Source organism: Procambarus clarkii, chromosome 44 (genome assembly GCF_040958095.1).
Source record: "Procambarus clarkii isolate CNS0578487 chromosome 44, FALCON_Pclarkii_2.0, whole genome shotgun sequence".
Classification (NCBI taxonomy): domain Eukaryota; kingdom Metazoa; phylum Arthropoda; class Malacostraca; order Decapoda; family Cambaridae; genus Procambarus; species Procambarus clarkii.
The window spans coordinates 18,826,076-18,843,400 of NC_091193.1; the positions used below are offsets into that span (position 1 = coordinate 18,826,076).

Consider the following 17,325-nt stretch of genomic DNA (forward strand, 5'->3'; position numbering starts at 1 on the left):
TCACTGACACTAGTGGCCTCGACGAGGACAGGAAGCCGGCGACTTGTCGAAGGGTCCTCCATTCTGTTAAAGACGTGATAATAATAATAATGAAGACATGGCAGGACTGTTGACATGTAATACCCTCGAAGACATGATAATACACTTGAAGACATAAAAATGACTCGGAGGCTGCCTGTCTTCAATATAGTATACCATGAGTTCATAAATTATTTTGTCGTTTTCTGTGATGCACTCACTGACTTTCGGAAGAACCCAGCTGGGACGAGCAAAGCTGAGCTTTCCCTTCCTATAACCCATGTTATGCCTTGCCCTACTAGATTTCCCCTGGAACACGACCCGCCAATCGGTTTACTACCAGATTCCCAATTACTGTTGGGAGAACTGGGGCAATCAGTTTTGGCGTCCGGTCACTCCAAACTATATAACCAATCAATTCATTTCCTATCCACTTACAACACATCGCGTATGGCTTGGTTACATAGATTATTTGCATCCGTAAATGTACACCTAAATTCCTATAAAATGTTTTGCTACTTAAAAAGTTAATTAAAATGTCCAAGCAGGACGCAGCCTTAAATTTGCCTATCGTGTTGCCGTAGCATAAAAGGTGCATTGATTGCAGAATTACATTCACATAAATATGTGTTGAGATAAGTATAGGAGTGTGGGAAAATATTGCGTGTGCCTAAGGAATCCAGGGACGCAGGTTCGATTCCATCGTACAGCTTCAATATTTTATTGTAGATATATAGAATTATATACTACGTTCTTTAACGTTCATTGAGCATAGGAAATGTGTATTCACAGAGAGGTGGCGTTCGGCCCCAACTTTCTAGTGTATATACACTGTGAGTTTACCTTAGTCTCTGCTAGATGAGGTCTTGTTCAGACCACATTTAATGATTCATAAGTAAACTAGCGTCACGGCCTTAGCGTTGAAGATTCATAATAATAATAATAGTAAATATGTCATTAATAACATCTCCCTTTCCCTCCCTCTTAACCCTTTCTCCCAGTCTACCCCCCTCTCTCTCACCTCTCCGCCTGTTTCCACTTCTTCCCTCTCTTCTAATATCCCCCTTCTTCCGTATCTCCTTGTATATGTCTGCCTCTGTCTGTCTGTCTGTGTTCTTTGTCTCTGTCTTCCTGTCTCTCTTTCCTCAGGTCTACTAGGTCTCTTTTTAGACCAGTTTCTTTGTCTCTGTTTCTGCTCCTCTGTCTGTATGTCTGTCTGTCATTTTGCTGACTCTCTCACTTGTAAACAATAATACAGTAGTCTACTTGTGAGTGGTCCGCCGGTGGGAGGTACCTAGCAGTGTGAAATACTAAAAATATAGAATAGTTACCCATTTGCTTTGACAAAAGGGCAGGACTTGAGAAACCTCCTTGAAGATGTGGAAGAATCGTCTGTTTTATGCTACTACAGCATAAATATGAATAACAGATTTTTTTATTAATTTTCTCGATCAGTAAATAATGGTGTATACTAATTAATAAAAACAAGCATATGTTTGGGATTTTTTTCTAAATATTTAGCTAGGTGAAGCCTGCGGAAAGTACCAAAAATCATCGTTTGATCAGAATGTGACCCTGGCACGCTGTTCTCTCTTGAATTCTGATAACGCCGACCAGCCTATGTCCGGCCCGTACCCTATACCATTTCCTCTGCAAAATTGGGCTAGGCTAACCCCAAACGCCTGGCCTCCAACCTTGGACAGACATACAAACAAACTCTCTACACTGATGTCTTTTTCCTAGCGTCTAAAATATATAACGTTACCACGCCAACCGTCAACATGCAGTAAGTAGAGTACTGCAAGGAACCCGGAGCTGGGACCCCCAGGTTTCCGCCCCTCCCATCCTTAACTGCACTTATCTCCTCCTCCTTCTCTTCTTCCCCCTTCTCCTCCTCCTCTACCTCTTCATCCCCCTCCTCCTCCTCCTTCCTCACACTTACATAACCCACCCCAGTAACCTTGTGCAATATTTGACGCAACTCCTTATATAATGCCAATTTTTTTCCGGGAGTTTCACCTTTTTGTGTATGTGTGTGTGTGTGTGTAGAATCTGCATGGCCCAAAACTAAGGCCATAGTTGACACTGATATAGTGAAATGTCCTTCAAAAATGTTACTTTCCAACTTTCCAAGCCTTCCCGGTTTGAGAAAATACAAGTAGTTTAAAATGAGTGATTATAATACGTTATTATTATTATTTAAAAGATGTTCACTGGATAACGTAGAGCGGTTAGTTACTACTTACAGTATTTGTATAGTTAATAACACCACTAATTACAGGCGACATTCCTGACGTAACTTAAGATAGCGAGTGAAGTGGCTGTAAATGTTGTTGAGGGTAATACTGAATACTGAATACTGAATACAATATAAGGAGGGAGGGAATTATCAGGGGAAAACGCCAAGCCATTACAACTATATAGCACTTGAAAGGGGGGGTCAGGATAAGGATTTGGGATGGGACGGGAAGGAATGGTGCCCAACTACTTGAGGACGGTCGGGGGATTGAACGCCGACCTGCATGAAGCGAGACCGTCGCTCTACCCTACAGCCCAAGTGGTTGGGTGAATAAGCTAATATTTGTGAGTAGCTATATGATATTTTAACAAACCACAATCAGTTTTCTAACGTGATAATGAAGTATATATATACAACTTTCATTTAGATGAGAAGACAGGTGTTCTTTATGTGATCGTCAGGTGAGTTTCCTATCTAGAACCACCTCTAGATCTCTCTCCTTATCTGAATTCTTTAAAGATTTCTCACAGAATTTATAGGTTGTGTGGGGTCTATGTTCTTCTATTCCACATTCCATAATATGGCATTTATTCGTATTAAATTCCATTTGCCAATTGGTGCTCCATACACTTATTTTGTCCAGGTCTTCTTGAAGGGCATGACAGTCATCTAGGTTTCTTATCTTCCCTATTATCTTAGCATCATCAGCAAACATGTTCATATAATTCTGTATTCCATCTGGTAGATTGTTCATGTAGACAATGAACATTACCGGTGCAAGAACTGAACCTTGTGGCACTCCACTCGTGACATTTCTCCAGACGTTGCCTCTGATTACTACCATCTCTCTCTCTCTCTGTCTGTATCTCTCTGTATCTCTCTCTCTCTCTCTCTGTATCTCTGTAAATATAAACGGTAAAAATATATAAAAACATATATAAAAATAACATAAAAACAACCACCCGTACCCATTCTCACCCCACATCCATACCAACTGCCACACCCATTCTCACCCTAACTTGTATGCACACTATTTTAATTTTAATTATTCCCGTAATGTAAAATTGTCATGTCTGGGAATGTACCTCTATTGTTTTCTTTACCGGTTATTCATTTTATATAGCAAATTTGTATTTAACACAGGAAAATAATACTACACTACATAAAAGTTGACTGTGCCGACAAAAGTGAATCTGTTCACCATTTACTGACACCAGGTACTTCTGTACTAGGAAGCTCTCCATATATTAATAAACGTAATAAGAAATGCTCACACAAACGCGAGGGAGTAATAAGAGACCAAACACAGGACGAATGTTCATTAAACACAAAACAACAAACATTTTATAAAAAAAAAAATATATATGCCTAACAGTAGCATTAAGTCGAGGCCAAAATTACCGTTTACTACAACTGTACTCTCAAGTTTAATAATTATTATATATATTTTTTTAATGTAATGTACATCGCTGTATCCTACTTCACAATTCATTAGATATTGTACCAATTACAGTACACAAAAATCAGACAAATAAATAAGCATCATTGGGAGCCTTAATATACACACTGGTCAGCAGGAGAGACACCAGGAACATTGTGCGAGAACTATTGCTCGCCCTCTACACCCATGGTTAGAAAATATACTATACAGTATAACATATGTGTAATACTGTATATATATATATATATACACTATATATATATAATATATATATATATATATATATATATATATATATATATATATATATATATATATATATATATATATATATATATATATATATATAATATATATATATATTATACAGAATTCTATACACATTAGTAAAAGAGTAAATTTCTGGAAATATTGGAAAAAGTATGACAATCTTTACAGACCCAGCACCAAAACTGGGCTGCAAAGGGAATTCTTGTATTGTATTCTTTGCTGGAGATTTTCACACAATACACTATCATATTCTTTCTCAACTGTTAAAATGATTCAAGAACATCTAACTACAAAATTAAAAGGAGGATATTAAATTTTGACATCAGTGCTTATGCCACAGAAGATATAATCACAATGAGTTATTTAATAGATTAGCTTGATATTATAATGACTAGAATACAATATTTATCAACGTAGATGATATAAATGCCTGTAAATGTTATATAAAAGAATAATGCTTAGTATGCTTGCATATTTAATAGTTATTTCAGAGATATATCTGAGTGTTCGCAATCGATCATTCACTCGGCTACAACAATAGGCATAAACATGACATAATACATCTGCATTCAATATATAATTTCAAACACTTACAGTATAATTATCGTTTTTCTCTTGCAATATCTTGTGAAACAAAATTATTAAAAACACACACACACACACACACACACACACACACACACACACACACACACACACACACACACACACACACACACACACACACACACACACCCGCATGGAGTCTTATCCCATCAAACATAAAACAAAGCTGTCAAAAATTTAGAAGCATGTCACCAGACTAGTTCCAGAACTGAAAAGCCTAAGTTACGAGGAAATACCAAAGGAATTAAAACTGGAAGATAAATAACCAATGGAGACATGATTACATCATTCATAATATTCAAGAGAATTGAGAGACAAATGCAGATTTGTCTGCATTTGTCTCAAATACTGGAAATTTATTTCCAGTATTTGAGAGAGAGAAGAGTTGAAATAACAGACACACAAACATGGGAAAGCAAGTGGAAACTAAGCGTATGAATGAGCCACAAGAATGTTCTTAGTGTTAGATTGGTAAATTAATGGAACGAACTAAGTACGGAGGTAGATTCCATACACGAAATCAAATATAGATACAGTATAACTGTGACCTCTAAAGGTTCAGGAATATAAACACTCATTGACGAGGATGAGAGGTGCATACACACACACACGTACACATACATATTCATACATTGCAACAAGCCCTCATGATATACGTACACTATAGTATGTATGCTGATGCATATTTTTTTCTAAGTATGATTATGAACACTGTTATGCATTGAGTATAACATTTGTAAACAATATGACTGATATTGTACTTGTAGCATAATTACAGTTTTGTTTGATGGACTAGGTTATGTTAGGTAGTGTGGTTGGATGAACTTTTATTGTATAAAAAAATGAATTTGCAATATACCCTTGGTATCAGCAGTAATATATATATTTCAATATGTACAATACTGCACAGTATCATACATACGATGTTTTATTTGTATGACATAAGGACAGGCTGCACAAATGTGGCTTACACAAACCATTATAAGTGTGTATGCATGTGTACTCATCTAATTGTGTGTGTATGTGTGCGTGTGTGTGTTACATTTATTAGCAATAAAAGCAAAAATTGCTTTTATGAAGAGATACATAAAGTACAAAAAGGCATTAGAGTCTAGAAATTTGCCACATGGTTGATACCAGCAATAAGAGAACCGAGTTATGATGAGAGGATAACAGGGCTAAATCTATCCACACCGAAGAAGAGAGAAGCAAAAGGAGATATGATGACAACATACAAGACGGGCTACTGAGGGGGCATTGATAAGACATAATCAGACAATGTACTTCAAATGAGAGGAAACAGAACAAGATAGCACAGGTGTCAATTCGAAACATATGAGCCAGAGAGAATTAAAAAGGCACTCCTGTAGCACACAAGTCAGAGGTGGTAGAGGGCCAACTCTACAAGACAGATGTAGTAGAGGTCACAATTAAAATACGAAAAAGACACATGAATAAGCACTAGAGATCAGAAGTAGTAGGTAAAGCTGACCTCAAATACCTACCGGAGGATTTAAGAGTTAGATCTCATCACTAACAAAAATAGTTAGATAAGCTAACATACAAACTGCTTCCCAACCCCCCTCCCCCCACAAGGGAAGGCAAGCACTATATAGCAAGGTAAGCACTATTATAGCAGTCTCCGTGGTGTAATGGTAAGACACTCGCCTGGCGTTCCGCGAGCGCTATGTCATGGGTTCGTATCCTGGCCGGGGAGGATTTACTGGGCGCAATTCCTTAACTGTAGCCTCTGTTTAACGCAACAGTAAAATGTGTACTTGGATGAAAAAACGATTCTTCGCGGCAGGGGATCGTATTCCAGGGACCGTAGGATTAAGGACTTGCCCGAAACGCTACGCGTACGAGTGGCTGTACAAGAATGTAACAACTCTTGTATATATATAGGGAAGATAAGAAACTTAGGTGATTGTCATGCCCTTTAAGAAGACCTGGACAAAATCAGTGTATGGAGCACCAGTTGGCAAACAGAATTTAATGCGAATAAATGTCATGTTATGAAATGTGGAATAGGAGAAGATAGACCTCCCGCCCCCCCCCCCCCCCCCCCCCACACACACACACACAACTTATAAATTACTGTATGCGAGAAATCCTTAAAGAATTCTGATAAAGAAAGAGATCTATCACCTGAGAAAGAAAGAGAAAACTATCACCCGAGGACCACATAAAGAACATCGTGCAAGGAGCCTATGCTACACTTTTTAACTTCAGAATTGCTTTTAAATACATGGATGGCAAAATACTAAAGAAAGTGTTCATGACTTTTGTTAGACCAAGGCTGGAATATGCAGCGGTTGTATGGTGCCCATATCTTTAGAAGTACATCAACAAACTGGAAAAGATGCAAAGACATGCAACTAAATGGCTCCCAAAACTGAAGGACAAGAGCTACGAGGAGAGGTTAGAGGCATTAAATGTCAAAACTCGAAGATAAAAGAAAAAAAGAGACGATATGATTACATACAAAATAGTAACGGGAATCGATAAAATTGATAGGGAAGAATTCCTGATATCTGGAACTTCAAGAACAAGAGGTTATAGATTTAAACTAACTAAACAAAGCTGCTGAAGAAATATAAGAAAATTCACTTTCGCAAACAGAGTAGTAGATGGTTGGAACAAGTTAGGTGAGAAGGTGGTGAAGGCCAAAACGGCCATAATTTCAAAGTGGTAGTATATGACAAAGAGTACTGGGAAGACGGGACACCACGAGCGTAGCTCTCATTCTGTAACTACATTTAGCTAATTACACACACATGCATAATACTTATAGCAATGACAGTCAATAAATAATGCTATAGTCCAAGTACCAGACACAAATACAACATCATTTCTGACTTTAATCAAATTCTCCCTTTTGATATGAGTCACTTAACTGGAAGAACTTAGTGAAATATGTTCACTGGGGCAGAGGAGAAATGCAAAAAGATTTTCTCATTTGTTCAAGTTTCATCCGCAGTCCCTTGAGAATTTAATCCTGGGGAGGGGTGAAATTCCCCCCCAAAAAAAATGTGTTTTCCTAGTTTCTGCTTGATATGCAAATATTTTGCAGAACATTCACACAGTGGACTCTCAGTCAAAAAAAAATAGGTAACTATGGTGTCACAAGTTGATCCAATGCAACCTAAATTTTGATGCATTTGAAGCATGTTATTTTTTGCTCTAGTTGCTGTTTCACACCAATTTTTTGGGCTATTCTTACCACAAATGATGTCATTTTTGGATATTTTTACATAAATAACATTTAACACTACATCTTGAATATAAAAAAAATACTGAAATATATGAATTTTCTTATTTATTTACATATATATATACCTTAATTTTTTATCATACTCTGTGGCTGCATATAGAGCTGTATATATTGAGCAAAATATTATTTTAAAGATCTTAATATGATGTACAGTACTAAAGACAAGTAGAACCTGTTTATATAGTTTTCCCTATCACCTCCAGATAGACTTTTTTTTTTTTAGAATATAGTACAGTATTTGTTTACAGTATATAGTATTTACTGTACTAGTATCTGAACGTGTTGTTCAATGAACACAAGCAGGCTCCACTCAAATTTTTCTGACAATTTTCAGCAAATCTGTAGTCAACCACCAGAAGTCAGTAACAATGTTGTTTCTGGATTTCCCAATAAATTGAAATTGAGCTAAAGTCTAGTGTAAATAAACCATAATAGATTGCCAATATTGTATTAAATTTTTTATAAGATATCGGCATTGAATCATCTAGATATTAAACCTTGTTCCAGCTAGGTAATGTATAAAATGTTTTTAATCACTGTACAGGTAACCCACAATTTGCTTGATATTGGCTAATGCTAATTTAGAAGAATGTGGGCAATCACTTTTATATAAAAATTCAAAGTGCAGAGTTACATGGGGTTGACAACTGATTAATGTGAATAATTGTACGAATATCTGGCTCTTACACATCCACTGCAGTAAGTTGGGTTGTGACACATACTTCATTCTTTTGTTATATATAAATATATTTGATTATACAGTACTTAATTTCCTGCAAATTGAGGGCTACCTGTATACTATAAGCTCAGAAAAGATAAAAAATTAATCTTTTTTAATATCTAAAAAAGCTTTGTAGCATTCTGTGAAGCAATGCAACCATACACATTTGCTCATTCCACTTAAGGCTCAGATAGTATATACGGTATGTAGCTCTTTTGACACTGTTATTTCTGCCGTTGTGAGATTGTAATATCATGGAAAAATAGAATGCCTTAAAATGGTTCCCTACCCCCTGTGACAGCTCATGCTGCTACTACTTGTGATTCCTTCTATCTAAAGTCTCACAAAGCACATCATGTTGCTCTATTTCTGAGATTCATTGAAGAGGAATACCAGATTCAAACATACATTACAAATGAACATCACCAGGAGCAAGATAATAACAAAAACATTACACTTGCTTAGAAATGACAGCCATTACCTAAGTAAGTGGTTATATGCATTAAAAACAAAAAATATGAGACATTCAGTATTTTCTTGCAAATGTGATTTATTTTTACTGCCTGAACAAGATTGTTTATTGTCTTCGGGCACATTAGACACCAAACCCTCGACGTGAGTTGTAGGATATTGTGGTCCCTCATGTTCTACTCCTTTTCTGATTCTCAAACTTTCACATGATTTTCTGAACAGTTTTGAGTTCCTTAATGCAACACTCATGAAATGTACATTTGCATTATTTTTTCATTAATAAAATCTCACTGTGTTAAGAGTTCTATCAGCACCTGATTATCTGTCAATTACAAATATATTTTTTGTGTTTCAGCACTCTCATCCTCTAAACAATTTGTTTATCACACTAGTACAAGAAGACAATACATATAATGCAAGCTTGTTACTTGCACATAATATGCTGTAGAGTAAAAACAGGTGTGAGAAATATCTACAGAAAATACATGATTGTAAATTGTGTTCTTTGAGCAAAGGCATCATATAAACCTCTCATTCCCAAAAATATTAGTGTTTGAATGCTTAAATATTACAGACTTTTTATGTAAAGGAGTATTAGTGCCACCACTACAGTATTTGTGTAAGTAGTGGCAAACGCCCCAGTCTTTTAAATTAATAAATATATGACTCGTACTCTTCAAGGATGTGTCTCCTTCTGAGGATACTTTCTCCAATGTTTGTTAACTTTACATTATTAACTTTTATATGGCACACACACATTTTTCTAAACCTCTTCCTCAATCAAGTCCAATGATTTGAGATGTTCGTGGTACTCATCTTCAGTCAACTCCGGCTCGAGGGTACCTGCATGGCGTTTCCTTCGGAAGCGTGCCTGACTTGTGGCCTCAATGCACAAAACAATGAAAGAGTTATGACAACCAAGCCGCTCCTGAGCCAGCAGGCGGTTCTTCAGAAGGGAAGACGCAAGACCTATCACGTCCTGGGATGCACTGTTCCACGCATCACAGTAGGATGAGAGTGCTCGTTCTCCCAGCAGATCAGACCCATGCCACACATACTTTTGAGGCCTAGAAGAAACATTTTAACTTGAGTCTGATATGGCTGGAATGTTTTTCTACTAAATGAAAGATGATAACCTTGTGCAATACAGTACTGTACACAATACTGTATACACTCTAACTATACTCTTGACTCTTAAAATGCAGTTAGCATCATATGTTAATCCTCTGGGTAATGCATACATCACATGTTGATTTTATTTATCATCATCTAGCTTATATATAAATGATGTAAATATGGCAATAATACATCTGCTGTACATGGATATGATGGAGTTACCTAGACCCATGAAATAACATTTTTATTTGGTCACTATTGATGAAGTTATCTTGTACCATAAGCAATCGATTATCATCACATTACAAATTTGGTGTATGACGCCAGTGTTCAGCTCTATTTCTGGACAAAATTACCAGACAGAATAGCAACAAATGAGTGGGTTGCCAGACAATTCCTTTGACCTGTGCAAGATAATAATAGCACATAATCTGATTTACATGCAATATATGTGTACATGTAACATTGCAGGCCTATATATACTATACAGCATGCGATTATTGTTTTTGTTAATTATGTGTAAACAAATAAAAGTTATTTAATGCCTTGTGTGAACTAAAGTTAACAATAAACATATATACCCTCTTAACATGATAATCATAGATCATTCCTTCACTTGGCTTGTCAGCAATATTACAAGCTACACTACACGGACCAAATAACACCCTCACCCATAACTCTCCAAATGTGCACGATACACACACAAACAAAATTCTTGCATATAATTTCAGTATATCAATTTATAAGAAAAAATTGTTTCTATTTTTGTCTGAAAGGGCAGAGAGGTCACTTTGATTATAACCACACTTTAGGGACTATGTGCTATTAAATAAAGTGACAATTAGTAGCCTTAATTAAATTTTTCAGAAAATTTAGCTAATTTAGCTAAAAGTGCAGCAATAAAAAATGTATTTGCAAATAATATATTTAGGCAACCATAAAAAAGCTATATTTTTTTAATAAATGAAAATCTGAAAAGAAGAAATATGATATTTTACCAAATACTGTACAGTACAAGACATATTTTAACAAATACAAAAATACATGATATATTACCAAATACAAAAAGACATGATATCTTACCAAATAGCGCTGGCAAGCACATCTTTTCCATCAAAGCTGAACACACGAGGCTTCTGGGAAAAGATGCCCCCAGAGCCCGAGAATATGCCACGCCACGTGTTGAACAGAACCTCACCCTATCAGAGCACAACAATAGTTTATTGCCTTGTGGTAAGCATACATGTGTACATTTAACTCTTCAATATAAACATCTCAATATACAGTATTTGTACACATTTTATTACATCTACTGTACTTCAATATTACATTTGTACCTCCTGTAAATTTTAAATATCTTTTCACTTTAATTATTAGCAATAACAAAGCACAGTACCATTTACCTTTATATTTAAAGAATAAAAATTCCATTTAAAATTTGAAGAGGAAAAAAGTTACTATTTGCCTGAATGCAAATGTAAACTAATTCTATTCATCTTAATTATTGTTGATAAAAAGATCCAGCTAAAATTATTTTTTTTAAGAGAATGATCCAAATCACTTTAATATTTACAATAATTCTCATTCATTTTGATATTTTTAAGTAATAATTCTAACTCACCTTAATATTTACAACGGGAAGGTCCCGGTCAGAGTATCTAACAATCGAGTCCAGATTTTGTACCCTGGAGGTGAGGAAGGCTCTGAAGGTGCCCTTAAGTCCCGCTCTTCGTGCCTGTCTGTAGCAGGCATAGTCAGCACCCCTGACCCCATGCATATCTCCACTGTATGGCTGGTTAAGTGCAGCCAGTCGGAGCTGCAGGGAGGAATGGTGGGTTATCGTTGAGAAAACCATTTTGAAAGCAGTTTTTTCAGGGGTAGTCCCTTGTGGTTCCCTGAGCAAATGTGCTATGCCGAGATGGAAGCACCTACTAGGTCACATAAGCCGTCGAGTTCTATAGGCGTACCAGGGACCAGTGCTAGAACCTGGCTCTAAAAGATGTGCAGGGAGCAGTGACAGTTATTTTTGCCACCTATGCAGGGAAGGCAACCAGAAACTCAGTGTCAAAACAAACCATTGCTGGCTTCAAGAAGACCGACACCTCAAAACCTGCCTAGACTCCCCCTTCTATGTAAATAAATGATCGAAGTCTCTCGGAACCTTTGTGAGCTTATTTCCCCCACCTTCCCCACTCATTTGGGGGCGACGGTGGGAGGGGCAGGGGAGTGGAGGAAGCTCATTGCCAGACGGCATCTCAGCATCAGTTTTACAGCTGATGTACTGTGTACAAAATCACCTCTCATCCATGCTGGTTTTAGTGTTCTGTTTGTTCAGCTAAGTGGTAGTGTTTGCCCTGAGTAGCATTTCCTGTGTACTGCAATGTGCATGTGCCAAGTTTTGAGAGAGCATGGAGCTGCATGTGCACAGGGCTATCTTCCTTGTGTGTGCTCCCATGCATTGCCCTTGCATTGCGAAGGTTATCTTCCCTCTCAATGCAAGGGAAGTGTTCAGTAGTCGCTCCCTTAAAGGTCTTACTTGCTTGAGGTGGCCCTCGCCTAGGCTGATGGGGTCTTGGGACCTTCCTGACTTTTTTTATACTGTATGTGTGTGTGTGTGTGTGTGTGTGTGTGTGTGTGTGTGTGTGTGTGTGTGTGTGTGTGTGTGTGTGTGTGTGTGTGTGTGTGTGTGTGTGTATGTATGTACAGTATATATATATTATATATATATATATATATAATATAAATATATAGTGCTAGTTTTGTCATTTTTTTATCTTTTGTTTACATAGTTTGGGGAGTTTTTTTTAGACAGTTCTCGAAGCTGCTGTCTTGTTTAAAGCCAGCAGTGGTTTGTTTGTTTCATTGACTTTCTGGGTGCCTTCCTCAGTGGTGGCAGACATGCATAAATAATACAAATGTTATAAGTGTCATTGCTCCCTGCACTTCTGTGTGGGTGGGCCCAGGTTCTGGCTCATGGTCCCCAATAGGCCAATAGAACTCTGCACCTGAGGGCACCTAGTAGTATGGCACACTACTCCACAAGCCCTCAGGCTAGGCTTGGGGAGTAGAAGAACTCCCAGAACCCCATCAAGCAGGTATTAGAGATGGTAGCTTTAGGGAACCACTGGGGCTCACCCAAAAATTTTCTTTCATTAAATTATATGCTTCATTCTGAAAATAATTGCAAAATGTAAATGCCTGTTCATATATTATTAAAGATGTATCAATATGTATCTTTTATATTGTTACCTCAATATTAATTTGGTGTGGGTATTAGTTTAGTAAATAACCACTCCAGCTAACCTCTATAAAAAGTTATCCATCATTTAATCATATATTTGTTATATATCCAGGGTCCCGGTAGTACTGTACTGTACAGTCAGGTTCATCCTCGGCTCTCAGTTGAGAATTCTGGGTTCAAATCCCAAGTGGGACAGAAATGGTTGGGCGTGTTTCCTATGACCTAATGTCCCTGTCCACCTAGCGATAAATAGTACCCACTAGTTAGTCAGCTTCTTGTGGGATTATATCCTGGGGAGGGTCAGTAATTCGACTCTGGGGGACCTCAATATAAACCTAACTTGTACTGTATATACAAACAGGCTGCCTGTCCCCCAACAATAAATTATTATTATTATAAATTATTATAAATTATTATATAAATATAAAAAACAATCTGTATTGACCAACATATGAACTCTCAGTTACAAGCTCATCATTACAGTACATGATTAATAGTATTATTCATTGCATATATAATGGAGAAGTGAGCTTTTCTGCCATACTTGCCTTTGTGAGCTGTCCGAGCTGTAGAGAGACATGGAACAGAATACATCAAGCATATGTTCAGAAAACTGACATGAAACATACCATGCAAAAAAAAAAATGCTAAAATATCTATGGTAGTGCACTGTTGTTGATATGTTAGCATAAACTATATAAGATTCAGCTTGTTTCAACTATTTACTGAACTGTATAATATCCGCTGAGAATACAATATTTACTGGTAGTCAGATGCCACACAAAAATGTTATAGATATTACTACTATGAATTCTATAAAAAGGCTTACAAAAATTGATCAACAATATATTCCCATCTGAGATAGTACAAAAGAAAGCTAGAGGCAAATGTCTGCCTTACCCTTGGGTAATTCAGGGTAACACACACCTTACAACCACCGGAAAAGAGAGAGAGAGCAATTAAGAAGTGCTTTAAAGGTGCCGCTCGTGTGCTCTGATGAAAATGTTAGTGTAATATTAAAATAAATTGAAGTCATCACAGCAAAATTGCATGATCTTAAATCTAAGGAGAGTGCAGTGCATTGCAGGTGACCGTGGACACCCTGTCTCACCCTGGGTCCATCCACATTGACGAGTGAATCCACCTGGAGGGGCGGGTGGTGTGCTGCGGGCGTCTGGGTGATGGTGGTGGTGGTAGGTGGCGCTGGGGTGGTGGTAGGCAGTGGTACCACAGAGCCCATCTGCAGAAATGACCAAATGTGTCTGTCTGTCTGTCTCTGTATATCTATTATTATGAATTATTTTAATTTTTATCTCTTATCTGAATGAGATGGACCAAGTGCAAGTGCACATATATATTTATATATAAAATACACATTGTGGCAAATAAGAGTGGTAGATGGTAGGAATAAGTGAAAAGGTTGTAGAGGCCAAAACTGTCAGTAGTTTCAAAATGTTGTATGACAGAGTGCTGGGAAGATTTAACACCACAAGAGTAGCTCTCATCCTGGAACTATACTTAGGTACAGAACTGTGGAGTTCTGTACCTAAGTATAGGTAAAAATAGGTATATCATTCAATCACCAATGTGGAGTGGTGATTGAATGATATAGGCAGAATACTTCCGATAAATCTACACCCCTGAGGGTTAAGGATGCATCAGCTAACTGGAAACATTTACACCTGGATCTTTTTCTTGCTTATTTAATAAAATGAAACATTATGTGCTGAAAAAATATACAGATAATGATAATATACATGCTGGCTTTAGCTTTGATTTCCAAACCCAGAAACAGGACTTTTAAGCACATGATCATGAAATGAGGTTATGGAAGATGCAAATTACCAGAATATTATTTGAAGGGAGTGTGTATATAAAGTCAGTGCATACAAATATATATTACACATGCTTGTGACTGGACATTGGTGCAGCGTGGCATATGTGAAAGAAACTTGAAAATATCAATGCTTGCTACACATTTACAGTTACACTTGAAATATGTATTTCAGTACATGAGTACACATGACTCAGAATAGACAAATTGCTGGGAAAATGCTTAGGGCTTGCATGACATTATACGATACTTTATTATTTAACTCCAAAAGAATGTAGACGGACATATACTTACAGAGATGTACTGCCATCCAGCCCCTATCCGTACCAGCATCACCTCTTCATCTAGGATGAAGGCCAGTGTACCGATGGGTGACATCTCGCTCATCTGTTGTTGACAGGGAGATGTAACTGGTTTATAAGCAAAGTAATAGTAACTTGCCCAAAACGCTGTGCGTATTATTGGCTTTAGGTATTGTATGTACTAGCTCTATCTATGAATCCAACATTATGTTTGTAACTCATCTACTATGTATGTTCTTTTACCTGAATAAACATTTTGATTTTAATAATTTTATTCAATATAAAAATACAGTTTAAATTAAATAATTTTTACAATGATAAAAAACAGTAACTATGATTAAACAGTATACTTTAACGCCCAACTGACCTTCAACATGGCTGCCTTGTCTGGGAAAGTCACTGCACCAGGTACTATGCTGGTAGTTGGTCCCGCTGACTCCACACCATCCTTACCGGGCGGTCCTGGCACACCAGGGGGACCTGGTGAACATCCCAACGAATGTTCTGTTATAAATTTGATCCCCAAAACATAAATATGCTGAGTGGAGGAGTAATTAACATGCATGTATTAATCACTTGTGAGACATAATGATTGGATTAAAAATAAACAGTTTTTATTTAGACTGTTATGTATCAAAAGATGACCTGAGAGAGATAGCTGAAGATATGCCATTTATGAGAAAATATTGAAGCTGTACGAAGGGATCGAATCTAAATCCCTGAATTTCTCAGGCACATGCACTACCAAATGGATCATGATGGGCTAAAAGTATCTCCACCCTAAGTACTACTTATATGGAATTTGGAAGGCATCATTCGGTACCACAATCCAAGATATTAAATAATTCCCACCCACACTCGGATGTCGATAGTGATGTTCTCCATCTCATGCCCTTGTAAATGCACAATGAAATCACAAGAATGTGATATACCAGTATCAACAAGCAAATATTCGGTTCACGGAAGTGGATTCAATCCAATTGTTAATTTATTTCTTCACACACTGGCAAGGAATAACAGGGCAAGATTTCAATCAAAGAAGAGAAGTATGCAATGGTTGCTAAACAGATACAGTACAAAAATAAAGGAATTCAGAGGCAGATGGACATACAAAGAGAAAAGACTTGGAAAAAGACAGCACTATACCACCTTGGTTTCCTCGGTGGCTGGTAATACGACGAAGCTCCTCGATTCCACCGTAGCCACCTCCTGCAGCCCATGGGTTAAAAAACATGTAAATACCTCGGAGAAAGAGGGGGAAGGTAGAGAGGAAGAATTAGAAGGGAGTAGGGCACTGGGGATAAGAGAGCGAGTGAGCGAGAGCAAACAGAGAAAGTATAAGGCAGATCAACAGAGACAGACCAAATGCAGAGCAGCTTTTCATGGAAGACAAATCGACTTTAATAATAAAGACTCTGGCAAAGCAAGGTTAATAATTACTTTTCACAATAGAAAAAACCATATACACTGAGTATGTTAAGTTATTTTTGTAACTCAACAGTAACCCTCTTTCTGTTTTAAAAATGTGAAGCAACTAGAGGGAGCGATAAGAGTTCATATCTGATTAACAGAAGCCCTCTGCACAGTGTTAATGGTACAAATAAGATACAGTACATGCCTTTGTATATACATATGTGTAAAATACACTAAAGTATAATAAGCTATTATACACATTTAAATAAATTGTTATTAATAGGACTCTTAATAGCCAACAATAATAAGCTTTTTATGTATGCGAACCACCAATGTATAACTTATTTATCATATCTTAGTATGCTGCACTCTTTACAAA

The 17,325-nt window shown here is 37.0% G+C and overlaps 1 protein-coding gene and 1 long non-coding RNA gene across 8 annotated transcripts in view; one reads left to right on the forward strand and one right to left on the reverse strand.

Moving 5' to 3' along the window:
• Positions 1-17,325, forward strand: part of LOC138350256 (uncharacterized) — a 57,965-nt gene that overhangs the window by 32,271 nt on the left and 8,369 nt on the right. The gene's annotated exons all lie outside the window — the stretch shown is intronic.
• LOC123750308 (collagen alpha-1(XVIII) chain) overlaps positions 3,562-17,325 on the reverse strand; it is a 169,827-nt gene continuing 156,063 nt past the window's right edge. For 6 of the 7 annotated variants that reach the window (XM_069300700.1, XM_069300703.1, XM_069300701.1 and 3 more), the window contains 7 exons: positions 16,683-16,742; positions 15,901-16,013; positions 15,526-15,618; positions 14,509-14,637; positions 11,778-11,972; positions 11,240-11,355; positions 3,562-10,107 (listed from right to left, as the gene is read on the reverse strand). In XM_069300700.1, coding sequence (XP_069156801.1) covers positions 9,804-10,107; positions 11,240-11,355; positions 11,778-11,972; positions 14,509-14,637; positions 15,526-15,618; positions 15,901-16,013; positions 16,683-16,742 — 1,010 coding nt within the window. In that variant the 3' untranslated portion in view covers positions 3,562-9,803. The remainder of the gene's footprint in view (positions 10,108-11,239; positions 11,356-11,777; positions 11,973-14,508; positions 14,638-15,525; positions 15,619-15,900; positions 16,014-16,682; positions 16,743-17,325) is intronic. The other variant, XM_069300699.1, reaches the window with a different exon arrangement.